Source organism: Mustela nivalis, assembly GCF_964662115.1.
Source record: "Mustela nivalis genome assembly, chromosome: 14".
Taxonomy (NCBI): domain Eukaryota; kingdom Metazoa; phylum Chordata; class Mammalia; order Carnivora; family Mustelidae; genus Mustela; species Mustela nivalis.
Genome location: NC_139033.1, coordinates 20,267,728 through 20,295,461, shown reverse-complemented (window position 1 = coordinate 20,295,461; position 27,734 = coordinate 20,267,728). Strand labels below are relative to the sequence as shown.

At 62.6% G+C, this 27,734-nt stretch overlaps 2 protein-coding genes and 2 long non-coding RNA genes across 13 annotated transcripts in view; 3 read left to right on the top strand and 1 right to left on the bottom strand.

Annotated features, from left to right (window-relative positions):
* ATP9B (ATPase phospholipid transporting 9B (putative)) overlaps positions 1-8,479 on the top strand; it is a 219,959-nt gene extending 211,480 nt beyond the window's left edge. For all 3 annotated transcript variants that reach the window (XM_082699939.1, XM_082699936.1, XM_082699935.1), the window contains 3 exons: positions 3,479-3,536; positions 4,198-4,401; positions 8,209-8,479. In XM_082699939.1, the coding sequence (XP_082556065.1) occupies positions 3,479-3,536; positions 4,198-4,401; positions 8,209-8,345 (399 nt within the window). In that variant the 3' untranslated portion in view covers positions 8,346-8,479. The remainder of the gene's footprint in view (positions 1-3,478; positions 3,537-4,197; positions 4,402-8,208) is intronic.
* Positions 8,480-9,637: 1,158 nt separating this feature from the next.
* On the top strand, positions 9,638-22,261 carry LOC309848414. Its single transcript, XR_014303023.1, has 3 exons — positions 9,638-11,023; positions 11,069-14,988; positions 21,576-22,261. It is a non-coding gene; the product is annotated as an uncharacterized lncRNA (long non-coding RNA).
* On the bottom strand, positions 15,813-21,576 carry LOC309848418. Its single transcript, XR_014303029.1, has 2 exons — positions 20,859-21,576; positions 15,813-20,824 (listed from the first exon to the last, which is right to left on the bottom strand). It is a non-coding gene; the product is annotated as an uncharacterized lncRNA (long non-coding RNA).
* Positions 22,262-24,259: 1,998 nt separating the features above from the next.
* NFATC1 (nuclear factor of activated T cells 1) overlaps positions 24,260-27,734 on the top strand; it is a 97,054-nt gene continuing 93,579 nt past the window's right edge. For 2 of the 8 annotated variants that reach the window (XM_082699931.1, XM_082699930.1), the window contains exon 1: positions 24,270-24,842. In XM_082699931.1, coding sequence (XP_082556057.1) covers positions 24,716-24,842 — 127 coding nt within the window. In that variant the 5' untranslated portion in view covers positions 24,270-24,715. Of the gene's footprint in view, positions 24,843-27,734 lie in introns of all 8 variants that reach the window. The other 6 variants (XM_082699916.1, XM_082699926.1, XM_082699928.1 and 3 more) reach the window with 6 other exon arrangements.

Sequence of the window (27,734 nt, the reverse complement as noted above, 5' to 3'; positions counted from 1 at the left end):
CGTGTTTTAAAAAGAGGAACCAGTTGGGAAGACTCGCTCTACCCAAGACAAGGCATTCCCGGCGGAGGACAGACTCCTGGACCAGTGGGGTCGACAGAGAGCCCAGCGCAGGAGCCGCAGGTGTCACAGCAGGTCTTTGACAAGCGCGAAGGGAAAGCAGACGCCGTCAGAGCCGCCCGCAGAAGGGAGCCTCCAGCCACCCTCACAGTTATGGGGAGGCTCCCTCGGAATGAGTCCTAGACCCGACGTAAAATGTACGGCTGTTCGCCTTGTGGAATAGAACGCAGAAGAACACGTGTGTGACCTTGGGGCAGGCCTGTTTAGACGCGGCTCGGACACATGGTTCAGAAAAGGGAACATTCCCAGGCTGGACTTTATCGTAATCCAAGACTCTTGTTCTGTGGTGGCTCTGCTGAGCCAGTGAAGAGGCAAGACCCTCGTCGGACGTCCTGGCAGATCACGGTCCCGACAGAGGCCTTGTATCCAGAAAGTACAAAGAACCTCACAAGTCAGGAAGGACACGGCCCCATGACTGAAACTGGAAAAGCCCTGAAGGGGCAGCACAGCATGGGTCACGACGTGCACGTGGCCAGTGAGCGTCTGGAGACGCTGTGCTCACCGCCGTGTCTCAGGCGGGGACGGCGGGTGGGAACCACGGGAAGGCAGGGTCCCACGCGTGGCAGCGCCACGTGCTCGCTCCCCACTGACGGGCACACGGTGTGGCATGGGCACCGTTCGGCAGTTCTGGTGAAGTTAAATGCACTGAGCACATGACGCAGCATTTACCCAAGAGAAGCGAAAAGTTGTGGCACACAGAATCCTGTAAGGAAATGGTGGCCGCTAGGCCAGGGTTGCCGGTCACCGCAGCCACACTGCCCAGTGTCCAGCCACACGGGGGAATCTTAAATGCATTTTGCTACCCGAAAGAAGCCCGACTCAGAAGCTCATATGGTCCCGTTTGCCTGGCACCCTGGGAAATGCGGAGCTTTGGGCCCAGATGACGGGTGGGCAGTGGCCTGGGGTCGGGGTCGTCGGAGTCGGGGACGGAGGGGCCATGGGAGGTGTCTGTACCGACATGTGCGGCCGCTTGTGCCCCACGTGTCTCAGACCAAGGTAGATTAGTGAGTCATTCACACGACCTGCGGAGGGATTAACCTTTCCCAAGATTTGCTTGATTTTACTTTTATAGTTTGGTTGGTACGTAATAGAAACGTACTTCTGGATCTCTAAGATCTATCCCTAAAATGCTAAACATTCTCTAGGTTTCTGGCTTTTTCCTTATTTCCTTTTATCCACACGAGTATGTGCTATTATCACTTCTGTTCACGGAGGACAAGACCACTCGCAGAGGCTGAGTGTGTGCCCTGGGGCACCCCGAGGTGTCCCGAGCAGGACTCAGACCTGGGCCAGCCAGACCCTGAGCGGTGTCTGTGCAGTTTCCGGACAGAGCTCCTGCCAGGGGAGTTTCCGCAGCTGGAGACCGGCAGTTCTTCCTCCGCTAACACAGGAGGAGAGGCGTGTGGGCCCAGGAGAGCCCCTGCACGCGGGGCTGGGTCCTGCCATCAGTGGCCAGTGTTCGTGCATATCTGTGCCACCAAGTACAATGAGCCCCTCACTGCGTCTGTCCAAGCTGAGGTCTGGGGCCCCGAGAAGCTCCACATCCAGGAGCTCGTGGTCGATGCACAGTTCCCATCGTGTCTCAGTCATTTTATTGACAGCTTTTGTGCCCATTCTGTAGTGTTCTGCCTTATTAACCTGTGGTCTGCTTGCATACAGAGCTTTGACCTGCGTGCACAAGGGTGTGCTGACTTTCACAGGCCCCGTGGGGGAAGTTCGCAGTTCCTGATGCAGGAGAGCAACAGCCCCCTTCTGTACCTTTCACTGTGTAAACTGCTGGTTATATCACATAAAAGATGTCAGCAAGTCTAGCTACAGAGGAAACCTTTCATGTTTATATCAAAAAATTAAATTCTCTTTTAAAATATTCAAATACAAATAGCCACATACCTAATTGCATGAGTTTTATGAAAGACCAAACACCTGCTGGTATCCGGGCAGAGAAACGCGTCTGGCACATACGCACGGAGATGTGGACGTGCGGCCCCTGAACCTCCTGCCCCTTTGAAACCCAGCACCACTCTCAGGGACACCTGTTAGGTCTGAGCCGGTATTTCCCAGGAAGGTGGTGGAGTGGCCACACCTGCCTTGTGGCCTGTGTCTCTTTTGAAAAGTCACTCAAGTCTAGGTGGGCGTGGCTCAGATCTCAGATGCTCTGCAGGTCACTGTGGCAGGCGCCCCGGGGCATCTGTTGCGTAACAGCTCATCCCTCCTTGGGGCCATTTGGGGCAGTGCTTTCTGACGTGCCTCTGAGGCCCCAGGTCACCGGCAGAGCTTCGGACTCTGGGCATTTACTGCTGACCCTTGAACACTGTGGGGTCAGGGGCACCCACCCCCTGCACAGACATCTGCATATTACTTTGACTCCCCCAACACCCAAGGGCTCGCGGCCTCTTGGTGACCGGAAACCTCACCCACCCCAGGAAACACGGATGGTGTTTACACGTGTTCTGTGCTGTGTTCTTACCATAAAGCAGGCTGGAGGGAAAAAAGTTAAGAAAATTACAAGGAAAAACAAATACATTTACAGTACCATATTTTTTAAAATATAAAATACTAAAATACCATATTTTTAAAAAATGCACATCAGCAGACCCGCACAGTTCAAACCCATGTCGCGGGTCACCTGTCCGCTACCCAGCACAGATAACCCGCAGCGCGGACTCATGGGAAGCCTCGAACCGTTCGCACTTCGTCGTGTGTAATTGGCGACCGCGTCTGCCCTGTGTGACGGACACACTGCACTGCGCAAGAGGGTTGATGCCGGGGTGTGACCACACGGGTCCGGCGCCCATCATGCCCACGGCCCCACCTGACAAGCACTGCCGTGGACCAGCCCTGAGCACTAGCAGGCCAGTGTGGCTGGCGGACGGCGCGTCTCCCTCTTGGGTGCTGAGGGGACGCAGGCCAAGTTCTTCCATCACGGACACATCCCGCGCAGCCCCATCGCGGCTGTAAATGTGAAGGCTGTCGCCTGAAAGCCACTCTGTGTCCCTCACGGACGGACGGACGTGGCGTCTTCTCCAGAAGGGATCTGCGGGCTGGCGAACCCCGGCCCCAGCTGAGAGAGACCGTCCTTTCTCACCTGGAGAGGCTAGGGGTAAACACAGGGGTGTTTGTTCCCAAGAAAGAAGAGCATGACAAAGTCTCTGCCCTGGTGCTTCTAGCGTTTGCTGATGTGCGCCCGCTGCTCTGGGCCAGGCGCACACCGCACACAGGCAGGAAGGCAAGTCTTGGGCCAGTCCGTGGGCTTGGGGCCTGGGGGTCTTCTAGAAGGTACTCGTAACCAGCCATTTGGAAACCTGTGAGTCACGCGTGTTGTCCCACTCTGCTAACTAACCTACTCCGCTGTTTACCCTAGGGAAGATCCTTGTCCTTCAAGACCTTCCTCGTCTGGGTGTTGGTCAGTGTTTACCAAGGTAAGACGGGCTGGAGGGAGGGCTGCTTGTCTCCTGCCGGCGGTGGCGCTTTCCCCGCTCGGCTGAAGTGCAGAGGCTTCGAGTTCTGTCGATGCTGAACACCGCACTGTTTGCCCCGGGAACCAGTACTTATCAGCCGGCCGGGCCCTTCACAGTGCAGGGTACCAGGTGGTTGGTTACTGATGCACGTTTTTAAACGTTAATTAAACGTTAATCTGGAGACATTTTACCAACCATGTCCCACATCCTGTCCTACCAAGTGCTTTCTTTTCACGGAGTCATGTCCAGACCGTGAGAAACCTCACTTACGTAAACAGAAGTCAGTAGCCCTCTGGTGAGTGTTCCAGATAAACGAGAGGTCGCTGGAGGTGAATTAGCCGATTAGGCAGATCACAGCGAACACGGTTTCGCTGATTGAAGACGGCCTGGTCTTGCCCCCAAGTACTAAAACGTTCCTAAGCCTCTCCTTGGGGCCACGTCTTTTATTCTTAGTCCAGAGTTTAAGTAAATCGTTTGTCCACACAGAGTAGGGGGTTCGCGTGATCCTGCGTTTCCGAGTGTGATGCACGTCGGCTCGCACGGCCGGCCCTGTCTGCGCAGCGGGCTGGCCCGGCGCCGGGTCCCCCCTGACGGCCGTGGGTCCCATGCTTGTGTGTTGCAGGCGGCATCCTCATGTACGGGGCTCTGCTCCTGTTCGAGTCAGAGTTTGTGCACGTGGTGGCCATCTCCTTCACGGCCCTCATCCTCACCGAGCTGCTCATGGTGGCCCTGACCGTCCGGACGTGGCACTGGCTGATGGTGGTGGCCGAGGTCCTCAGCCTGGGCTGCTACGTGGCCTCCCTTGCCTTCTTAAACGAGTATTTTGGTAAGTTGCCATGGGAATCCTTGTCTGTTACTCATTTTTATACATTTGTTTTTCTTTTTTTTTAAAGATTTTATTTATTTATTTGACAGAGAAATCACAGTAGGGAGAGAGAGAGAGGAGGAAGCAGGGTCCCTGCTGAGCAGAGAGCCCGATGTGGGGCTCGATCCCAGGACCCTGGGACCATGACCTGAGCTGAAGGCAGAGGCTTAACTCACAAGCCACCCAGGCGCGCCTTTTTATTACTTCTTGATACACTGTCTTAAATTGCAAACCACAATAAAACCCACATCAGAAGGCTTCACTACACAAAAAGCTTATTTTTATGGAAAGATAGAACTTTTTTTTACAAAAAAAAATTTTTTTGTTAAAAAGTCTTTTTTAGAAAAAAATTTTTACGAAATTCAAATTGTCACCCTCTTGGCTTTTCAAAAGTTTATATTGAAGATGGCCGTTTCCAAAAACTCCTTCCACAAGAGCTGCTGCATTTGTTCTTTTTGCTAATTGACAAGCTCCCCAGATGGCGTCGAGGCCTGCCTTTGGACACGGAGGCCACGGGACAGCACGCTGGTGGCCTCCACCCCAGCACCTCTTCAGTGTGTGCGAAGCATCATGGGCACCGTGGCGGGGTCACTGTGCGCATCCTAGCTCCACTGTCACCAGTCTGGTGACCTTGACAGAGTGGCTCACAGAACCTGTTCCAACATGTGGCCGCTGGGCCGCTCTCCCACTGTGCTGTGGTGGCCACCAAGCTCGTCCCTGTCACCCTGTTGTACAGAGCGGAGGGAAAGTGGGCCGGACTCGCCCTTAGCCGCAAGCTCATGGGACCTACTCACGCTCCTTCCGCTAAAACCTGGGGCCCACGGGCCGCGGGAGGAGCTCGCTGTGCACAGAAGCCCCGCGCAGCCCGCTCTGGCCCAGCGTCCCTGCCGGCCCTGGTCTGCGTTCCTCTCAGCCGGCTGCTCCCTGCCCCCTGCCCCAAGCCTTTCCAGCCAGAGTGCGTTCGTCACACCGTTCACTGTCCCAGCGTTGACCCATGTTGCCCACGGAGCACAGACGATCTTTTCAGGGTTTTTAGAATTAGGGCAGCGAGAAGAGAAGGAATATTGTCAGACGAGCCTGACGGCAACGTTCGTCCTACCGATCGTCACCGCCAGGTGCTCCAAGGCTCCCAGAGCTGGCCCAAGCCCCTGTTGGCGGAAACGGTCCCCATGTCCACGCCGCATGAAACAAACACGGCTTGGGGTGCTTTCCTGATCTGAGGTGAAATTTCCCAGAGGATTTTCAGAAAAGGGAAAACAGCACCGTGTCCCTGGTGGTCTTGTCAGTGACCATAGTAACAGCTAAAGTGCTCACTGTCGCTGGGTGAGGCTGCTTAGTCCTGGGCCTTTGTTACCCCTGTGGGACCAGTGCCGAGGTCCCAACCTCCACGACTTGCTGGCGCTCGTGCCTCCCACGAGAGCAGGAGCCTGCCGCCCAGCGGCCAGGGAGCCCGGGTCCCCTCCAGACAGTTGCTCGTCAGGCCACTGTCTGTGCAAACAAGCACTTCCCGTAAATTCACACTCTGAGTGTTAAGTTCCTGTCCCCTGCCCGGCCTGCTGTGCTGCGAGGCTCGTTGGTGGGCCTGACAGGCGTGTGCTCAGGCCGAGGCCGCTGAGGAAATGACCCGCCCCATAGAGGTTCTCGCCCAGCCTCGTGGCTCCTGGTGCGCGGAGAGCCAGCAGCTGGGGAGACAGCAACAGACCCGGGCAGGGGACATGAAACCCTCAGGCGGACGAGACAGAGGAAGTGCGTCCAGGGGCCCAGAGGGTGGGAGGAACCCTCGGGGAGAAGCATGCTAGCAAAGACATACGTAGCACGAGTCGAAAATTAAGCCAAGGGCGCTCCAAGAGATGACCAAAGAGGCAACGAGTCAGGTGGAGGGGTGAGAACCAGAGAGATTCTGCGTTCCTCCAGGAGGCCTGCCCTCTGGCTACCACGGGGTCCCAGAAAGAGAATGCACAGGAAAGATCTAGATCTGAAGTCTGCGTGTCTGCAGGGAAAGGTGCCCGCCAGGGACAGTGACCAACTCACGCCAAGACCCAGCTTCATCAGAGGCTCCAGACGCCCTCAGCGGTGAAGACAATATCCAGGGAGCTCCAGGGAGAAGCCAGTGGAGCAGCCTCGGTTGGGGGCTGGGCCTCAGGCACAGGAGTGTGCCTGGAGGAGGTGTCTTGGGGACAGGGGGGAGGTACCCCAGTGCAGAGGGCAGTGTACTCGGCAGAGCAGGAGAGAGCCTCCAGCGGGCCCGCAGGGCCGCCAAGAGAGGACATGGTGTGGACACAGACTGTGAACACCACTTGTGGAAGCGTCCTCAAAGGAGGCTGAGCAGAAGGCGACTCTGCTGGCAGCGGTGCCTTCGGCCCTCTGGAGTGGGCTGTCCTACAGGGCACAGACGTCCTGGGTTCCTCTGCAGGAGGCTGGGAGGCTTCCAGAAGTTCTCCACGTTCAGTGGCCGCTTTGGAGCGGGTCCCACCCTCGGCGAGGGTTCTGCTCTGACTTGCCCGCCTTCCAATACCGGTGGCCCTCCCTGATCGGTGGCCTCATCGGAGCGTTGCTGCAGCAAATGCGTCTGTGTCACCGTTGGTTCGGGGCTGTGGGAAAATCCATCTGAAGGCCAAAGCATTAACCCTTAACAAATAGTCGACGTGTATTTTCTGTCATGGAGTAGCATGCCCCGCACGCTCCGGCGGTCTCCAGGATGGTTCGTTTTCTCCAGGAGGGAAAGAAGAGCCTCGCGCCTCTGCTACCCGTGGTCGCGCGAGGTGCCGGGTGAACTCGTGCAGGTGAACACGGATGGTAACGCGCAGCAGCTGTACCAGGAAAGCGTCTCCACGGCAGAAGGGCAGGTCGCGAAATGCGTGTGTGGGGCGAGTTTCAGCGGCAGGAACTGTGGATTTCCTCGCTGTCCTAACTGGAACATTACACGTGGCCGACAAGTCCGCGTCCACCCACTGCAGAAGCAAAGCTTTTTCCTTGGGTCTGCGCTGCCGCCTCTCTCAGGCAGGGGCGAAGCGGGACGGTGCTGCAGACTCGCCCCTGCCGGGAGCAGCTGCCTCTTCCTTACTGACTCTTCGTGGCCCAAGCAGGCGGCCCCGTGGGCTTTTACCCCCGGGCCTGGCGTGCCTGGTGAGGGCCGGGGCCGGGCCTCCGGGTGTCGCCAAGGGCGCCGTGCACCCTCCCTTCCGCGGGTCTGCCTCAGTGTCTTAGTGGTCGAGTCCCCGAGACACACTGCGGGGAGTTTCCCGGGTGAAATCCAGACCCTGAGCCGCCGGCTGTGGGCAGGAGCGCCCTGGGCTCACCGCGTGCAACAGCCGTGACCCACGAGGGGCCCAGGGGCAGCTGCCGCGGGAGAACCAGGTCCGGGTCGGCTCTTGCACGCGCGTCTCCCCGCGGAGCGCAGGCGGCCCCGCTTTGTTCCGTGAGCGTGAGACGCGCCCGCGTGCCCGGGAGTGGCCGGCGGCGGCTTTCCCGGACGGCCGCTCCCGCCCACACAGCTGGCCCGCGGGTCCCACGGGTCGCCGGGGTGGCGTCGCCTCCCCGAGCCGGCGGCCGAGCCCTGCGTGCACGTGCGCCCGCCGCGGGCGCTCGGGGTCCCTGCGCGCGTCTGACCCTCGGGTCTCTGCTCGGTGGAGCGAAGCGCCGCGCTGGGCGGCGGGTGCGGGACGGGCCACGGGAGGCCCCGCGTGGCCGGTGCCCGGGGCGCCCGGCGGGGCTGCGGGCGGCGGGGGCTGGAGGCCGCCTCTGACGCTCGCTCCTGTGTCTCCGCAGACGTCGCCTTCATCACCAGCGCGACCTTCGTGTGGAAGGTGTCGGCGGTCACCGCGGTCAGCTGTCTGCCGCTCTACGCGCTCAAGCACCTGAAGCGCAAGCTGGCCCCGCCCAGCTACTCCAAGCTCTCGTCCTAGGCGCGGCGCGGGGCTGCGGGGCGCGGGGCTGCGGGGCCGGGGCGCGGGCGGGGGAGCCCGGGGCGGCCGTGCGGGGCGCGCAGCCGCGTTCTGTCCGTCTGTCTGTCTGCTTCTCACAATTGAACTTCGCTGTCGAACCGCCTGCGTGTCCGTGGAAGCGGCGCGGGTCCCCTCCCCGGGGCGCGCTCCTGAGCGCGGGCGCGGGGCTCCCCCGACTCGCAGCCCGAGCGGCGCGCCGAGACGCCCTGCTCCGGGGCAGCGGCCGCCGCGCGGGGAGCCCGGGGTCCGGGTCGCCGTCCGTGCAGGTGACACGGGCCCGCGAGCTCGCGCGCCGCACGCCCTGCCTGGACCCCGCGTCCGCGCCTCGGCCGCGCGCTCCGCGAGCCCCGTGAGCCGGCTTGGCCGAGTCCCTTGTCGGACACGGCGCCGTGGCCCGCGTCAGCGCCCGCGCTTCCCCGGAGCGTGGGGCGACTTCCTCCCGGTCCGCTGAGGCGGGGGCCGCGGCCCCACAGCCCCGTGCCGGGGTCATCGGGCGGCCCGCGGTGCGGGGCTCGCAGTGGCCTCCGCGGGTCCCGGGCCTGTGCACCTGCCGCCCGCCAGGTGGCGCTGTGCCCCCCCCGTCCCGAGGCCCCGCCCACCAGGTGGTGCTGTGGCCCCGCCCCGTCCCGAGGCCCCGCCCACCGCGCGGGGGTTGCGCGCGCAGCGGCAGGAGGGACGGCGGCACGCGGGCTCCGGTCACCGAGGCCCCGCGGGTGCGGCCCGGCCTGAGGGCGGCGTGTCCCCGAGCGAAGGGCCGGTGGTTGTAAGACGCGCCGCGAGGCCCGTGGCCGCACGTGGTCAGCGACCCCGAGAGACGAGCAGCCGGGAAGCGTCCGGAGTGGACGCGACCGGACTTGAGGGCGGACTCGGCGGGGCCCGGCCAGCGGCCCTCGAGGCGACGGTCCCCGCGCCTGCCCCGCGGCCCGGCTCGCGAGCGCTGGGCGGCGGCCCCGGCGGGGTGGGGGTGAGGCCGAGGCCGGCGGCGGGGCGGAGACCGGCGCGGGCAGCACGCGGCGCTCAGCCGTCGGGGGCGGGGTCGGTCCAGGCGCCCGGTGGCCGCGGCGCTCTGCTGGCGGTGCGCGGGCGACGGGCGGGAGGACGGACAGGTGCCGGCTGGACGCGGGGCGGGGGCGGGTACGAAGGTGGCACCGCAGAGGCGCGGGGGCCGCAGGCCGGGGACCCCGGCAGGGACCGGACCCCCACCTGCAGGAGTGGCCGGAGGCCTTGCACTGTGAGCCCCGCTGGACGCCCTGTGGGCCCTTCTCTCCCCACACACTGTGAAGCCCCTGAAAGGTTCTGCCGTCCGGGGACACAGGTCAGGGCTGCCACCCCGTCCTCTGGGCCCCCAGACCTGCCGTCCCGCCTGCATCGCTCCCGGTCACATCTCCCCTGGACGCTGCGCACAGTCCAAGGGGCTGGACCCGCCCCTTCCCCTGACATTGCTCCAGCTCAGAGCCTGGCAACCCACAGAAGGCCCACCTTGTTCTCCCGAGTTGGTGGCCTCCTGGCCCAGGGCCGGGGTCACCTCTCCCGACCCCAGCACATGCCCACCTGAGATGCACCCAAGCCGGGACCTGTGACCAGGTAGGTCACCCGCACAGCCCGGAGCTGACCAGGGCCCTTCTCCCTCCCAGACTCCCATGCGGGACAGCCAGGGTCTGTGCTGGGATTTCTCCGTGGAAGTGGAGGAGAAGCAGGTCGGCCCTGGCCCTACTCTGGTCTTCGTGGGGAGAAGGAGAGCCTGAGTCCAGGGTTGCTCGGGTCGGCAGACCACAGCTGTCGTCCTGTTCCCCATCCGGTTCTCTAAAGAGGCCCTCACGTCCTCGGAGGTGGTGGCCTTGTCCACATCCCAAGACAGCAGTGGTCACCTGAGGCCTCTGAAAACTGGACCGACCACGTGGGAGGGTGGAGAAACAGGCATGCGGAGGTTTAAAGCCTGGGAGAGCAGGACGCTCCTTCTTGGAGTTAACTGGGAACTGACGTGCACGAAACCCCTGCCTGCTACCCTCCTAGACTGTGGGTGAGGACCTGAGGGTCACCGTGTTGCCGCCCCCCACCCCGACCAGGGGAACACTCAGGCTCTGTTCCTGCCAGTCCCAGCCCCTGTCCCAGCATGGAGACGCCTGAGCAGACGGAAGCCAGCGGGACAGGCCAGGAGCACCCTCCATCCCAGGACCGGGGCCTTCAATGGGAAAGGTCCCTGGTCACCCTCCGGCTGTGGTCACCTCCAGGCGGGTCCCCACGGGCTGGGGCTGTCCTGCAGCTTCTCTTCCTAAAGCTTTTGTCTTGGACTCACTCGTGGCTTTCAGAGAAGCTGCAGGACAGCGCAGCCCCCCTTAACACCCACACACCCCCTGGGCCGAGGGGCTCCGTCCTGTGGCCTCGCCCACAAGGGTGGCGGACGCTCCCATCTCCCAGTGATGTCTGTCCTGTCCCCGGTCCCAGAACTCAGGCATTTGGTCGTCAGGTCTCTGGGTCCCTCTGTCCCTGCACCACCAAGCACCGGGCAGGGGTGTGGTATGGCCCATTGGGAAGGACACGTGGCACGCGCTGTGTCCTCAGGGAGCATCTGTGGCTGCTGCCAAGGTTCGGGACCATCTGGGAAGGGAGCCCTGTGCTCCCACGTGCTCTGGGCCAGCGTGTCGGATGTGGCTCTAACCACATGCCCCTGTCCCCAGACACAGGAAACGGTGCCTGGTGGTGCCGCTGGGTGTAATTTCAGAAGATTCCAGAAGGTGGTGCTGGAAGCTAAGCAATGCCTGCCCGCCGCTGGCGCCTGTGGTTGGTCTGGGCTGATTCTTGGTTTGGGGACAGCAGAGGACACAGCTCTTGGAACAGGGACCCAATCCCAGAACTGAAGAACTCCGGCCACAGCCCATAGACATCTGTGTACATGTGGCACCTGTTTGGCCTGAATGGGAAGCCTTGGACCCCTCTTCATAGGTGAGAGGCAGGCCGCCCCTGTCGGGCAGGGGTCCCTGGGTCCCCCGGAGGCCCCCGTGAGGGCTCACCCAGGCCCGCAGCCCCTCCCCACGGACAAAACCTCCTGCAGGGCCCGGAAAGTTCTGGAGGCCCAGCTGCCCTCCAGGGTCTGCGGCCCTCAGATGTGACGGACCAGAACGGGCCTGCATCCTTCCTTCGGAGTCCTGAAAACACTGAAGTAACTGCAGAATTTTCCAGGTTTCGTAACCAGCTGCTAGAGAGAACCCAGGAGTGCCAGAGCCATTGCGTCGCGCTCTCCGGGGTCCCTCGCGCCCGCAGCGGCGGCTCCCCACCCTGCATGGCAGGTCACCTGCAGTCCCAGCAGGCGCGCACCCGCGGGCACCAGCTCTGCGAACGCTGAGCTGGGAACAGCAGCACCGAAATCCCCGCGGGCTCCGCGCTGGGAACCCAGTGATGCTGAGACCAGAACGCCTGGGGCGGCGGACACAGGGACCAGGCAGGGCCGGGGGCGCTGGTGAGAGCCGGGAGGTCCAACCCCAGCCCTGCGGCCTTCCCCTGCTCAGCCCTCCTCCTGCAGACCTGGCTGGGGCTCGAGCCCACACCAACCCCCTGGAGGTGGGGAAGCACCCGGCTCCAACGCTCTCAGGACGCTGCCATCACCGGCTGTCCACTCTGTCGGAAGCCAGCACCCCAGCCAGGAGGCCCAGGCCTGTCTCTGGAGCTGCAGCATCCGTCGAAGCAGGCCAGCGGCCCCTTGGGGCTGGAGGGGCGCCCGGGGCTCATGGTGGGTCCTGGGCCTTTAGAGCCGGCGGGCAGCACACATGCTCCAAGCAAAGAGGACAGAAGGCCCAGACCCACTAGGGGTGCAGTCGTGGGCTCCAGCACCTGCAGATATGTGCCCCAGGCCCCCTTGGGGACCAGAGTACTCAGGGCCCTGCCGGAGAAGATCCCAGCTCACTGGGTGCAGCAGACGGGTCCCCTCACCCCATCCACACACGGCTGAGCCATCAGCAGTGCTGAGCACCTGCCCTCAGCATAGCCCAGAGCCAGAACCCCTGGTTCCCAGTGTGCCCCCCCCCCACCATACCGCCAGGGCCACCAAAATGCCTAGGAAGCAGCAGACTCGTCTACTCAGTTCCGGGTCCCAGACATCTGAGGTCAGAGTGCCCAGGGCCATGCTCCCTCGGGTGGCCCAGGCCACACCTGTCCTGCAGCTTCAAGCTCTGGTGCTGGGGGCCTTTGTGGCCTTGTGACCTCGTGGCCTCGTGACTCTGTGATTCCACTCCATGCCTCTGTCCTCATGCGTGTGGTCTCCCGAGTATCTGTGTCCAGTCCTCCCACTAAATGGGGGCACCAGTCACTGGCAGGGGGGGCCCAGGACTGACCCATTGTAGCAAATTCCATCTGCAAAATTCCTCTTCCTACTGTCCCAAGGTTCTGGGAGACATGAATGTGTGGGGACACCCCATGGCCCCATACAGTGGGGTTAGGAGAAGGATCCCTTCACAGAACTGCTTAGATAACTGCTGTCAGCTGGGCGGCTCCTTCCCGCCGTACCCGAAGGGACGGAGACGCCTCCAGCTTAGCCGGAGGATGGTCTCCGTGTCACAACGGGACCTCGCTTACCGTGCTCCAGTTGTGTCCGCCCCCCTCCCTGGAGCTCAGCCGGTCCACCTGCCCCCAGGGTTCAGGCCTTTGAGGAAAGTAAAACGTTTACACGTTTACGCGGAGTCACAGGTTCAAAGCGTTGGTGCTTGGACATCGTTGGTGTGGTGTGGGTGAACCCAGATCGCTGGGCAGCGCCTGCACAGACGCCATCCTCACACACAGGATTTTCGTCATGTGGCGTCCACCTGGCTCTGGGACACCTGGGCAGGGTTTCAGGCATCTTTCTCTCCTGCGTCGCACTTGTCTTGTCGCCGTGACTCGATTTCTCCCCATGGCTCCCAAGGTGCGGGCAGGGTTCTCTGAGTGTGTGAAGGCTGTTGTCATGCGAACGGTTTGGGGGCCTTGCCCAGAAGGGGACACTGTGATGATTCCTGTTTTCCTTGAAGTAGAGCTGAAACTGGCCACGCCACAGAGCACCTTTCCTGGGTCCCCTTGAGCAAAGCCCTGGGTTAGCCGCCCCCCCGCCCCCCGCCTGGAGGGCCCTGTGCCGCCACAGTCCTGGGCGAGGCGCACCTGCTCCCGTTGGAGCACCCTGCATCTGGGGCAGGTTCGGTGGAGAAGGCCCACCTCGTGTCGCAAGACCTGCACCATCACCTTCTGATGATGCATCCAACTCCGACATCCCTCTGCTGTGCTTTTAATTGTTCTTCTCTGTGTTTCTCTCGACGGTCCATTTGTCGTCCCCCAAGTTGGGAAGCTGACGTTACCCGCCCGTAGGGCTGGCGGAGAGGCCGCCAGTTTCCCTGCTTGAGGTGGTCATTGATAAGTGCACAGTCGGCACCATCGCCAGCATGAGCTCCGCGGCCCTCCCCTTCCAGACCTGTCCGGTGCTCACGGCCGGGCCTGGGTCAGACCGCTTTCCCTTTCTCCCTGGGAGTCCCACACGTGGGCTCGGACGTGTAGGTGGCCTGGGCTCTGGAGGGCCGAGCACACCAGCTATAGACGCCCCCCCCCCCGAGACCTCTCCTGTCCCTCTGCAAACCTGTGTCCTCGGGCTGTGAGCCTTGGGCCAGCCTCGCAGGGGCCAGGTCCCCTCAGCCGGTGCCCGCAAAACCTGGCAGGGAAGGGGGAGGGAGGCCCCAGGGTAGATGCAGGCCGGACCCACGGGAGAACAGAGGGGTTCGCCATCTCCCTCCCCACAGCCCCGTGGAGGTCGGAGGTGGACCTGGGCCTTCCAGCAACTGGGACAGGGCGACTGCAGAAAACACGTTTAAACGAGCTCCAGGGAGAAGCAGGGTCCTGATCTCCTGTCGGGTGGTTCTCAGTCTCCTGCAGCCCGAACAGAGTCACAGTCCATCCCAGAGGTCAGAGGTCCGAATGGGTTTCTCTGGGTGACCGTCCAGGAGCGGGGAGGTCAGGTTCCTTCCAGAACCTTCCGAGGAGAATCTGTCCCCACCGCCTCCATGTCCCCAGACCCCAGATACCCCCATCCTCCCCGTCAGCCCATGGCATCCTCCAGCCGCCTGCCTCCGTCCTCCGGTGCCCCACGCTGACCCCCGCCAGCCTCTGTCCCGGACCCTGGCAGCACGCTCCCAGCTCCGGGCCCGCCTCAGTCCTCCTGCCTGAAGACTCCAGGGTGAAGTCAGTTCCCACCGTGGCTCCTGGGGCTTTGCTCCTCACACGTCCACGGACCATTGCCCAAGCGCCCTGCGTGTGCCAGTAAAGACCCCCCGGGCATCGGGGTCCCACGGACTCCCAGCTGAGGTGCCTGCTTGGCCTCCCCCTTGGACAGCGCGTGGCATAAAGCCAGAGCCTGGCTGCTCCCCGCCTGCCCGCAGGAGTGCACGTGGGCAGGGGAGCCGCTGCTGCTGGGACCGGGGCCACTGCACATAAGAAGCTGCCCTTCCTCCCACGGAGCACCTTCCCACGGGACGGCAGTGCGTCCCGCCGGGGGGCTTCTGGGGACCCCTTCAGAGGATGGCTCCCGGTTGACCACCCAGCACCCCAGTGGTCTTGGAGTGGCAGCAAGACCAGCATGGGCTGCATGGCAGGAGTATGGGCACTGGGACAGAGCCCACATGGGGACAAAGGGGAGCCCCAGGAACACCCTGTCCAGGGACCTGCTGTCGCTGGGAAGAAACTCAGTCCAGGCGGCTGTCCTGCACTTGGTGCCTGCCGAGCTATCCCTGCAGACCAGCGGGGCGGGGGCAGGAGTCGGCCCTCCTTAGGCAGCCCCCACCCCAATTTGTGCCAAAATGAGAAGGAACAAAAACAGCAGGAGAGGAGCAGGTGACGCGTGTCTGCTTCCCCACAAGCCAGGTCGGGTGTCGGGGTCAAGGCGCCCGGGGTGGTGGTGGGGGGGGGACAGGTGGGAAGGTGCTGACGTGGCACCCAGGGCATGGGTGCTAGACTGCGTGCAGGGAGACCCAAACACAGAAGTCCAGCCAAAGGGCAGGGAACACAAGAAGCTAACAAGGACCAGGACCCATGGGGACCCCAGCGACCCCCCGGACCACTGGTATCCCACCTGCAGGCACGTCCTCTGGAGGAGCTGAAAGCAGGATCTCTGGGCTACCTGCACCCCCCGCTCTACGCTGCCCACCGTCCCCCCCACGGACCAGCGTGGGAGCAGCCAGACACATACTGGCTGCGGAATCCAGTTCAGCCTAAAACAGGAGGGCTCAGTGCTGTAAGGGTGCAGGGCTGGGGGCGTGCAGGCGAGGGTCGAGGGCCAAGAAGTGGAGAGCAGGGGCTGGGGGCGTCAGAGTAGGGGGACAGTGTCAGTTCGCAGAGGGCAGGGCTTCTGTGCACCCTGCCCAGCAACACCGATGTATTCAGTGCCACGGAGCTGTACCCCCAAATGGTGAAGATGGTCAATTTTTTTTTAAGATTTTATTTATTTATTTGACAGAGATCACAAGCAGGCAGAGGCAGGCAGAGAGAGGAGGAAGCAGGCTCCCTGCTGAGCAGAGAGCCCGATGCGGGGCTCGATCCCAGGACCCTGAGATCATGACCTGAGCTGAAGGCAGAGGCTTTAACCCACTGAGCCACCCAGGTGTCCCAAAGATGGTCAATTTTTATGTGCATTTTGCCACCATTTTAGAAAACAGCCCCTGAAGGGCATGTGGTGGCCCGAGGCCCGGCAGGGTAGGGTCCCGTAGCTACCCCCGCCCAGAGCCCAGCCCCCCAGGGCTCGGAAAGGATCGCTTCTCCCTCCCGGGTGCTGCCCACCCACCACCGGTGGCTCCCTGGGTACCCTCACGGCCAGGGGCCATGGCCACAGCCCCAGACTTGCCAGCGGCAGATGTGAGATGGCTTCGGCGCTGGGGCGCGTGCCCGGTACCGCTTCCTGTGCCCAGGAGGACAGGCTGGTGCAGACCTGCTGTGGCCGGGCATCCCGGCTCTCCCGCAGCGTCTTGACGGGTTGCGCGTAGGTGAGTCAGATGCACATGCGTTAAGTTTTCCTTGAAATTCAGTCTGGTTTAAAAAGTCATGGAAAAAGTGCCTGGCAAAGCCTGTTTAGAACTTTACTGAACCAAACCCACTTTGACAATAGTTTGGGGAGCGGCGTGAGCCCAAGTGGAGGCTCAGAGGGTTCCCCTTGGTTCCCAGGGGCGGGGATGGAGCCAGGGCGCTGGAGGGGCTCTCCCACGGGGGCGGGGGTCCGCAGAGCCTCCCTCGGGAGGACGGCACCACACACAAAAAAGGAAGTCCTTCACAATCAAGAAAGGAAAGTCCGACCAGCTTCCCTGTCTCAGCGGCGGAGAAAAGTGACTCACCTCGGCTGCTGCTCCCTAAGCCAACGGAGACCGCCAACTAATGTAAGGAAAATGTTACAATGTTGCCACTAGAAAACCCTGAATCCACAGGTGCAAGCCCCAGGTGCGGCCAGAAACCAAAGATGTCTGTCTCCCACCGGTGTGAGTGCAAGGGCCCTGGGGCATGCAGAATAGAGAAGGCTGAGGCCCACAGAGCCCAACGCCTTCCCCCTGCTGCTCGCAGATGCCTCCGACATCCTGGAAATTAAGCCAAGCACAGGAGTGAGCCGCCTCTGGTTGCCGGCCGTCCCAGACTGGCTGGGGGAGAGAGGAACTAGGGGACTGCAGGGCAAAGCGGGGCGGGCGCAGGGCAGGAGCCACATTTCCACACAGGCGCGGGAGCTCGGGCCATGTTTTACCAAACGGTACAGCCAGACCCACACAAGCCACGTGTCTGCTCTGCCCAAGAGAAGTCCCGGTGCCACATGAGGCTCCTTGCTGAGTGGCTGTGTCAGACCCAGGTGGGGGCAGGGCCGCCTGGCGTCTACACCGTCTGCCTCCTGCCACTTTGGGGCACTGTGCATCCTTTGCCCGCCTCTGAAGCATGGCCCCCATCCCCGGGAACGGCCACAGTCACTTGCTGTGTCTTTCGCCGGTGGCTCTTCCACAGCCTGGGGCTCCAGCGGCCGTGACAGAAGCCCAAATCAGACCAGACGGAGCAAAAGGGAAGTTGTCTTTCCAACCCCGGGGACACACTCGAGAATAGGCTTTCAGGCCCCATTTAATCCGGAGGCTCAAACGGCACGAGTTCCCTTCTGGACTTGCTTTCTTCCACGTGGCCTTGGCTGGCAGGCCCTTCCACAGGAGGTGACTGGAGCCACGGGCTCGCCCCCCCCTCCAGGACATCTTTCCGTCTGTGCAGGAAACCTCTAGGGAATAGGGGGGACCCCGTGACCCCACAGGGACTGTGGGCCAGGCCTTCAGGTCCCTGGGCAGAGGGCCGTGCTGGTGTGGTGCTGGCAGCGATGGTTGGCCTGACAATGCAGGTCATGGTGGAGGCAGAGGTGCATAGCTGGGGCGTCTGGGCAGGGCTGGGAAGGGCACAAGTGTCGAAGGGATGGGGTCAGCTCAGCAGGGCACGTGCTATTTGTGCCGGTTCCCTGAGGACGTGATGACAGATCACCATGAACCAGACATCACCAGTGATGTCCATCTGTCATGCTTCTAGAAGCCCCAGGGCACAGCCCGTGCGGCTGCAGAGAGCACCCTCCCCCGACTCTTCCTGGCCTGCAGGCCAACTTCGCACTCGTGGCCTCCAGGTCCGTCGCCCCAGCCCCAGCTCCTTGTGTGGTCTCCCTCCAGGTCTCTTCTGTGATGAGCACCATGGTCACAGATCAGGGCCCCGAGCGCGTGCTCTTAACTAATCTCATCTCCAAAGACCCTGTTTCCAAACAAGGGACAGAGACCAGGGGTGGGACTCCAGTGCATCTTTTTGGACGACACGGTTCAACCTATGACCAACATGCGGAGGGACTTTCTCGGAGCTGAAGACCCTCCTGGCGGCTCCCATGGGTGTGCGGCGGGGGCTGGGGGGGGGCATCCAGGCTGCAGCCGAGAAGCTGTCAGGATGGGAGCCCAAGGACCTGCTCCTGGTGAAACTGAAGGACGTCGCTTAAAACAAAACAACCCTTTTAAGCTTCTAGGAGCCTTCTTACGGGCAAACGGCAAATGAAACCGGCCATTTCTATTCCAGAAAATCTACATGAACCCATCAGGAAAGGCCAGAGGCACTGGTACCAGAACCTAACCAGCTCCCCCAGCTCAGCGAGGAGACCCCTCCAGAGGCTGGGGCGCTCCAGGTGCCCTGGGCACCCCGCCCCTCCGCAGGGCTTTCCTCCCGGGGGCAAGGCCAGAGGCCGGACGCCTGGGGAGGGGCGGACCTCACCGAAGTCCTCCAGCCAGCCGCTAAACAAACAGGGAGCGATGCTAGCAAGTCCCAGGCTGGGCAGGGCGGGCAGCGTCCAAAGTTGCTACAATGCGCCACCGAAATGCCCAGTTTCTACGAGACAACTGTGAGGCATGCGAAGAAGCAGGAAAGCAGGACACACGCACCGGGGGAAAGCAGAGCAGAGGAGCGGCCCGGGTGTCACCGACGCTGGGCTTCACGCCCCCGGAGGTGCCCCCGCGAGTGCGTGCACAGAGCGGGACGAGAGCCGGACTCCGGGAGCGGAGGGACGTACGAGGAGGACGTCCCGCGGACGGCGCTGTCAGGAACGGGCAGAAACTGGAAGAGAGCCAAAGGAAGATTCTGGAGCCAAGAAGCACCGTAGCGAGAGAAAGGGATTCACGAACGGGCAGAAGAAAGAGCGGGTTTACTTGGAGATCAGCCAAGGTTACGGAGGCTGAGAACAGGGAGGAACACGGGCAAGAACACGGGGAGTCCAGGGGGCGGCAGCCGGGCAGAGGCGACGAGCGCTCTGCCAGGCCTGGGGGCGGATGTCCCACGTTTGTTGACAACAGTGGGTACCCAAGACACCGGCTGGCTGATAAACACAGAGACCCACAAGCTTACATATCATTGTACAAACGCTGAAAGTCAGACACCGAGAAGATCTTAAAAAGTAGCAAGAGAAAAATGTGTCCCTTACAAGACCAACAGTGGCTTCTCTGCAGACGGCGCCGTGGGTGCGGCACTCAGGGTACTGGAAGGGAGGTCCTGCCGACCGAGAACGCCACCGTCAGCGAAACTGTCTTTCAAAAATGCAGGGAATGAAGACTTTTCCAGCTTAGAAACACAACAATACAGAATTTGCATTCGGCAGACACAAAAGGGAGGTGTTCAGGCTGGAAGCAGGTGCCCCTGGTGGAGACAAGGGTGCTTCTGTAAAGCGACAAGTGGTGACTGGATCTCCTTTCTTCTCTCACCTACTTAGAAAGCGGTTGTACACAACAGTGTGTCTGTAACAGAGCTCTGGGCCCAGAGTGGACAGGAGTGTGACATACGTGGAACGTCTTTGCCAGTAATCACACTAGGCAGTGGGTGCAGCAAAGCCGAGTCCCACTAAGGAAACGCGTGCAGGCGGGGAAGCGACACAGCGTGCTGTCAGGTCCCTGCCGGTCCCCGGCGCTGCATGAACAATGGCGGCAGAGGGGCAGGGAGCGCGGCCCAGGACTCCGGTCCGCGCCACCACCGGGCTGAGCTGCTGGAAGCATCAAGCTGATTGTGGTTAAAATGCTGGACCAGAAAAGAGTCACGGACTTTGGGGGGGGGGGGGGTTGCAGTTGCCTGCATCTGGGTCTGGATTTTGGCTCAGGTGGTGACCTCAGGGTCATGAGATCAAGCCAAGTCGGACTCTGTGCTCAGCAGGCGATCTGCTCGAGATTCTCTCTCAGGTAATAAATTATTTATTATTATTATTTAATAATAAATCCTCTCTCTCTCCTTCAGCCCCTCCCCCTTGCTTGTGGGTGATCTCTCTCTCAAATAACAAATAAATGAAACTTTAAAAAAAAAAATAGTCACTTAGCATTTAAAAAAAGAAATAAAGGGGGAACAAAGAACAAAAAAGACATAAGCTGAAACCAAACAGTAAGACTGCAGACGTCAATCCAACTCTAGCAATAAGGACATCTAGCGTAGGTCGGTCCCATGAGCCAGGCAGGGACTGTCAAACGGACAAAAGCAAGCAAATAAGCTCCGGCGAGCCAGCCCTAAGCAGGAGACAGGAGGTGCATTTCGGGTTCTAAGGCACAAAGGGACCGGCAGGGAGGAGACTGCGCCCAGCGAAGCGGCCAGACGGGGCCCGTCGAGGCTCATGCTGATGTCAGACAAAATGGATTTTAACACAAAGACGAAGGGGACGTTCGATGATGATCAAAGGGCCAACCGGTCAGAGAGGGGCAGCAAGAGAGCTCGGCTACGTGCAACCAAGCTGAGGGAAAGAAGGGAGGAGCAGAGCGGCCTGCGCCAGGAGCCAAGAGCCCGGTTTGCACGCAGCTGTAGCCGACAGACCCCATGCAGCGAGGGGGCAGGAGACCCGACCCACCGCACAGGCCGGCAAGCCCCGAAGACATGAGCGCGCTGCACCAAGATAGCAGGATGCGCATGCTTTTCAAGGCCACGGAAGACACCTAAGGCCATCGCAGCCTGGGCCACGGAAGAGACCTAAGGCCATCGCAGCCTGGGCCATGGCTCATGATGGGGGGGCGGGGACAGGGCAGACAGGGCAGGAGCGTTGCAGGAAGGTTCTGAATATTAGCTAAATGCATGTGGAGAGAGAGGACTCCAGGTCCTTGGCGGTGGGCACCAGGAACAGAGACTGGTTTCTGTGAGGAGGTCCCTGCGTGGCAGCTCCAGGTGTGGACGGAGGCGGTCATCAGGTGCTACGCTGGGCAGTTTGGCTTTGACCCTGGTGCCCTGGTCAAGTGTCCAGGGAAGGGAAGTGGACCGATTCATTGGTGATTGAGATTTTAGATCTGATGGCAGTGCCCAGACTGGGTGGACAGGCTGAGTGTGGGCGGGAGACGAACAAGCAAAGGCCTCTGCCATGTCCCAGGGCAAGGGGGGATTACAGAGCTGCTTTGCAAGTCACAGCTGGTGTAGACTCCCAGAACCCTGAGTTCCTGGGTCTCTAAGAACACCCTACACCTGGAAGTCTGAATGTGCTGGCACAGGTGTCTAATCAAAGGGAACCCCTTCTCTCTCGGCTGCAGTGACCCTGTGAGACTTAGCTGCATTGGGGTTTATAAAAATCTCAGTAGTGTACTTGAAAGTAAACAACCCTCCTTAGTTCTGACCTCTTAATAAGCCAATCTCCGCGCTGTCCACTCCCCATGCACACTTCCCCGCATCTCTGATCAGCCTGGGGTATCCTTCCTGCAGGTTAGACGGTGCTGTTGAGAAGAACCCACACCTGCCCGCAGAGGGAGGCCAGAGGCTCCCTGTTCCTCGTCGGAAGACGTCCAGCCCCTGCTCCTTCCGAGGGCGCACCGGCAAGGACAGAGCGCTCATGCTTCACTGGGGATGTCGGAGGTGATATTCGGGGGCAAGAAGGCACTTGGTTGCCAGCTGCGCAACAGGAAGAGAGCGGGGAAGGGGGTGCTGGCTGGAAGACTGGCCCAGGAGCCTCTCTGCCTGGGGCAGCCTGTGCCCAATCTGCCCCAGATCCCAGAGGATGGGTTCCCCTGGGGCCAGGTGGGCCCAGTGGCCCGCAGGCCTCCCAGGCTGCAGGCCGGCAGCTCCAGCAGGGCAGCTCTCAGGGGTTCTCCTGACCCCGTCCGGGCCGCCGGCATCAGAGGCCCAGGTCTCCTTAGCCCCGATGCTTGAACACAGAACCCAAAGCACGGGGACCGCCCCGGGGCTCTCGAAAATACTGAGCAGGGTGCATGATACTCCAGGGCGCTCCCAGAGAGGGGATTTGGCTTGCAAAGGGACTTCGAAAACGGTGAGCTTCTCTGGGTGTATTCGCCCCAATAATCCGCAGAAACAACAGTAACCTAAAAATAGTCTTGTTTTCTGTCCTAAGCTCCTTTTAACTTCGTTAGTCATCACCAACCCTTAAAATAAAACCCGTGTAACGTCTCTCCTGGTAGCGCCTGTAAACACACCCCGAGGGGAGGCCGACGACCGAGAGGGGCCGCAGGGGCGCGCGGGGGCCGCGGCCGCGGGACGGAGGCCGGGGGGGCCCCGCGGTGGCCGCAGGAGCCGCCCGAGGCGGACACGGGGGCGCGCTGGCCGCGGAGCCGCCGCTGCCTCCGGAACTCCCTGCGCCCTGGCGCGCCGCCACCGTGGTCCCGGCAACGGCATTAAACACGGGGAAACAGACGGGGATTCCGTCACCGGGCGGGGGGAGGGCGCGAGCGCGGACAGGAAAAGCGCTTCTCTGGACGGAGGGAGAATTATTTACTAAGGGGGAGGCGCGGGGGGAGGGGAGAGACGAGGAAATGGAGGCGGAGGGGGAGGAAGGGGCGCGGACGCGAGGGGAGCAGGGGGAGGCGGGGGAGGGAGGAGCCGGCGGGCCAGGCGGGCCCCAGGTCCGAGCGGCGCGCGTGGCCGTGCGGGAGAGGCGCACCGGAGGGCACGGGGTCACTCGCCGCCGCGGCCGCCCCGCCCCGCCCCGCCCCGCCGCGGCTGCGGGGCCACCCGGACCCGCCGCGGCACCGGGTCTTTGCAAAGGGCGGGGCGGGGCGAGGCGGGGCGGGGCGGGGCGGGACGGCGCGGCCCTGGCGCCCCCTGGTGGCCCCCCCACGGGACGCGCGCCCCTCCCCCTCCCAGCCTCGGGCGTCCCGAAGGGGTCCGTCCCCCTCCAGCATCCTCGTGGGGTTCCCTCCCGGGGTCTCCCAGGGCCGGGGCACCGCGTGGGAGAGCCGCAGGCGGGGTCACCCAGACGGCGCCCTCGCAGCCCCCAGACGCGCGCGAGCGCACGGCCCGCCCTCCACGCCGCCCGGCCGCACGCGCGCGGGACGCGGGGTCTCGGCCCCGGGTAGCCCTCGAGACGGCGCGGGCACCGTCCTCGTCCTGCTGTCCACGTGGCACCGACGAGCCGGCGAGACCCCGCGGGTGGGCCAACGTCGCACCCCCCCCCCAGGTCCCCGGGGCGCGGAGGCATTGGGGGCACCCACTGGAGTCCCGCAGGCGTCCCGGGTCCCCGCGGCAGACACCGCCTCGCCTTTGCGGCTATTTGAAACTCCGTGAGGGTGTGGCGCGGCACACGGGAGATTCCCCGGCCCCGGGCATCCCACCGCCCTAACGCCCCGGCCCCTCGCGTCCAAGGCCAACGCGAAACTTTGGTCCGGGTTTGGCAGCCGAGCCGCGCCGGGGAGAGGCAGGAGGTTTTGAGAAGAAAGTGTAAAGTGAACCGGCGGCGCTGGAGGCTTTCCCGAAACCAGCTCCCAGTCTCAGACCCCTCCCCCAGGGGCCAGAAACCCCAAAGTCGCGCCTTAAAGAGCCCCGGCCCTCCCCGACAGCCGGGCCGGCCCTGGGAGGCGGGGGCGCTGCGCCCGTGGTCTCCCCGACCTCCCCCGCCGGCTCACGCAACAGGCAATCTGGGTCGCTCCGATATTTAGAGTAAAAAATGACAATAACTCCACGTCCCGGGACCGCCCTGCAATCTGCTAGTGATTTAGCGGGACGGGAATTTCCTTTCTCGGGCCTGCCAGTGGAAGCACTTTTCCAAATTTCCACAGCGGGGGAAGCCTGCGCTTTTACATAATGACTTCAGCATGCCGGGCGCTCGCGGCCGCCCTCCTCCCCTGCTCCCCCGCCCCCTCATTAAAGCAGAGTGGAACTCCCTGAGGACCCGGGCCGGACCCCGGCGTCAGGGACCGTTCCTTCTCCGGGTGCTCCCGGCTGGCACCCCGTGCGCCCCTGCCCTCCGCGTGCGCCCCCGCCGACCCCCGTGCGCCCCTGCCCTCCGCGTGCACCCCCGGTACCCCCCGTGCTCCCCTGCAGTCTCTGGTGCGCCCCCGCCGGCCCCGTGCGCCCCGCGGGCCGGGCGATCAGCGGCCCGGCGCGGGGAGGGCAGGAGCGCGGCGACTGGTCCTCGGGCCCTGCGCCGGCTCGGGCGGGGGCGTGATGTCACGGCAGGGAGGGGGCGCGGGAGCGGCCCGGCCGGCGGGGAGGCGGGGGAGGTGTTTTCCAGCTTTAAAAAGGCAGGAGGCAGAGCGCGGCCCTGCGTCAGAGCGAGAGTTCGAGGACTCCGAACTCGCCGGCACACGCACCGCGCGGGATCCGGCGGCCGGGCGCGGGCACCGGGGCGCGGGCGCACACCTCCGAGCCCCGCCACCCCGCCACCCCGCCACCCAGCCCGGGTCCCAGGGCCGCAGCCGGGCCCGCCACGCGCGCACACGCCCCTCAATGACATCTCTCCGGGGCGGGCGGCGCTGAGCCGGGCCGGTGCGCGTCCGCGGGGAAAGAGCTCTGCCTTCCCGGGAGACCCGGCGGGGCGGCGGCGCCGAGCGCCCGCTCCTCCCGCTCCCCCTCTCGCCCTTCCTGCTCCTCCCGCTCCCGCCGCCGCCGCGTGGATGCCAAGTACCAGTTTCCCAGCCCCTTCCAAGTTTCCACTCGGGCCTCCGGCTGCAGCCTGCGGGAGCGGAGAAACTTTGGGGCCCGCGCCGCCCTCCGGCGGCACCATGAAGTCGGCGGAGGAAGGTAAGCCGGCGCGGCCAACCCCCGCCGCGGGCCCCCCGCGCCCCCAGCCTCGCGCCCGCCGCCCGCGCCCCGCGGGGTCCCGGCCCGGGCGGGGCGAGCAGGCGCGGCCGGGGTCCGCCGCCGGGAGGGGCGCGGGCGGCGGGCGCGCGGCGCAGACCGGGAAGCGGTGTCCCCCTGGTGTTTCCCCGGAGCAGCCCTGGCTTCGCGCGCGCCGTCTTGCCAATAGGTGTCTCCTCTCGCCCAGCGCTGAGCGCAGCCTCGCGGCGAGTCCGCGGCAGAAGCTCAGCCCGGCGCGGGCGGGCCGGGCCGGGTTCGGGCCGCCACGACCACAGGAAGCGCGTTGCGTGAAGTGAGGTTTCCCCGGGAACGCAGCCGCGCCCGTTGCTTCCCTAGGGGGCCAAAGCCACCCTGCGGCTTCGGGGACCAGCCGCAGGACGTGAGGCGGGGGTCCGCGCCCCTTCCGAGCACCGCTGGTGGCAGAGCCGCTCCCCTGCCCTGCGCTCGCAGGACCAAAGGGCACCCGATGTGCCGTCCGGACACCCGGACAGAGCCCCTCATTCAAGCCGTTGCGCGGCCCACCCACGGGAGCTCTAACCGTGGGAAGTGGTTCTGGACGGTGCGAAAAGGGACCTCCGGGTTTACAGTCAGGGAGCTGCCTAAGCCCGCATCCAGAAGCCGCTGGGCGTGGGGGCCTCACCCCGATGCCCGGCGCAGAATGGAGATCCTCCTGGGTGATCTCCCGCAGGTGTCTGGAAAGGGCCTCCAGGAGGGCCCCGGGCATCCTGCTTAAGGATCGGGATAGCAAGGGCGTCCTGGAAACTGCAAGACACCTTTCCAAAGGCCCCTTCAGTGCTGGAGCGTTTCACGTAGACGATGTTCAGAACGCGGCCAACTTGCCCCGGTGTAGCGAGGACTGCGTGCAGACGGCACAAGGGCTTCTGAGAAGCAGCGCCTTCAGGCACCAGCCAGAGGCCCGACCCGGCCAGAAGCGCTCTCCTCCAGGAAGGTCCTGGTCTCCAACCAGGAGGCACCCTAGGTGGTGCCCTCGGTAAAAGAGATCAGTTATTTTCTGTACCCGTGAAGGAAGAGGTGTGTTCCTCACCATTTCATCCCGGGTTAGGAAATATTTAAATGTAAGCATCAGGTAATATTTATGAGACAAGCTCTTGCTATTAGAAAAATTTCTAACAAATGTGCTAAGGTTTTGGTCGTAACTTCTTGGACACCTTTTTCAAAGTCTGCCCGCATGTGTTTTTTTAAAAAATGCAGGCCTTTCAGAGTTTCATTTTCTTGACCTGAGCCGTCCGTGGTCCATCATGCAGCGCTCTTTTCTTTTCTTTTCTTTTTTTTTCAACAAGAACCCCCGTCTGCGGGGTGCTGGCGATTCTTCCTGTTTCCTGCTTCAGAAAGTGCATTTGAAAAGGGCCTTTGGGGAGGTAGCACCCCAGGGTGGTGGGGCCTCTAAACTCGGTGATCAAAGGGGTGTTCTAGAAGAGCTATAGCATTAGGCAACCAGAAAGTGCGATGGAGTCCTTCCCGGACCCAGGCCGTGGGGATGAGAGGCGGGGGGCTCCAGCGGCTGCTGGAGGACGTGAGGGGTCCTCGCCAGGAGGCCGGAGGGAGGCACCAGCGGCCCCCATGAGGAGCAGCTCGATGCCCCAGCACTTCCCTCTGGTCTAATGAGCCTCTGGGCTGAACCTCGTTAAGCCCTGTTGTTTCTGAAGGCCCCGTGCCTGTTTTTCCGCATGGAGAATGCAGGGAAACGCTGGTAGCCGCCTACCCACCCACCCCGAGGTTGCTCCACACTGAACGCCCCCGGGCTCTCCGGGGCAGAACAAAGCGGCTCTGTTCTCCCCACACTTCACTTCGCCGCCTTGTTTCCTAATCCAGATTAGGAGAGGCCCCGGCCCAGCGAGGCTCCATCACACCCAGGGCTGGAGCTCCGAGCGCTGCGAGCACGCGCAGCCGGAGAGGACGCGCCAAGCTAAACATTTCCATCGGGACAGGAGTGTCTGCTGAATTGGCAAATAGCTCCAAACCGTGTACCAGTTGAAAGGCACGGCGGGGCGGGCGGAAGGGGCGGCGGTGTTGCTGGTAAGAGCGTTTAGAAAACCGGCCTGTGCATCTGGCTACTTCGGTTGGGGATCCGAAACTAGGTGGGGGGCCGCTCAGCCTTGGGCAGAGTGGGGCTGAGTCCCCGTCCCCGTGGCCAGGTGGGAGCTGGGGGGACACCTGTGCGTGCGGAAGCGTGAACCCCCTTCTCCCGAACCTGGAACGAAAAGCTGTCGTCCACACTGATCATAAGGGCGGTTGCTTCCACGGACGTTCTCCGTGGGTGTTGCAAGGCAGCTTTGGGGAAAACAACTGGAAAGAGAAAATGAAATGTTGCTTCTCAACAGAAACAGACTCCATTTGCCCGAAGGTCAGCAGAAAAAGTGAACGAAATCACAACAACCCTCCAACGTACATCTCAAAGTGAGGACTATTATTAGAAGCAAAATCAGGCCAAAGTGAACCATAGTTTATCACTGGAGAAAAGCAGCCATTGCAAAGGGTCACGGGAGAGAAGCATGAGGGGGGGCACGTGATTTGCAGGTTATTTGCTTCTGGAAAAAGGCCCCCCCAGAGGGCCCGCGGGGCAGAAAGGAGGGCGTGTTGGTTAGCAGTGGGGCCGCAGGGATGGACATCCGTGCCACCCAGCCTTTCCCCGACTTGACGTCCCCTCCACGGGTGATTCTCAGTCTCCTATGAAGTTCCCCTGCTGTACCAGATGCTGGTTGCCCGTGGCACCAAGACACTGGGGACAGTCAGCACACACAGCTGGGAGAAGGCACATCAGGCAAGAACGGTGCCCACACAGGCCTTCAGCTTGTGCCTGCTGCGGCCGGGCTG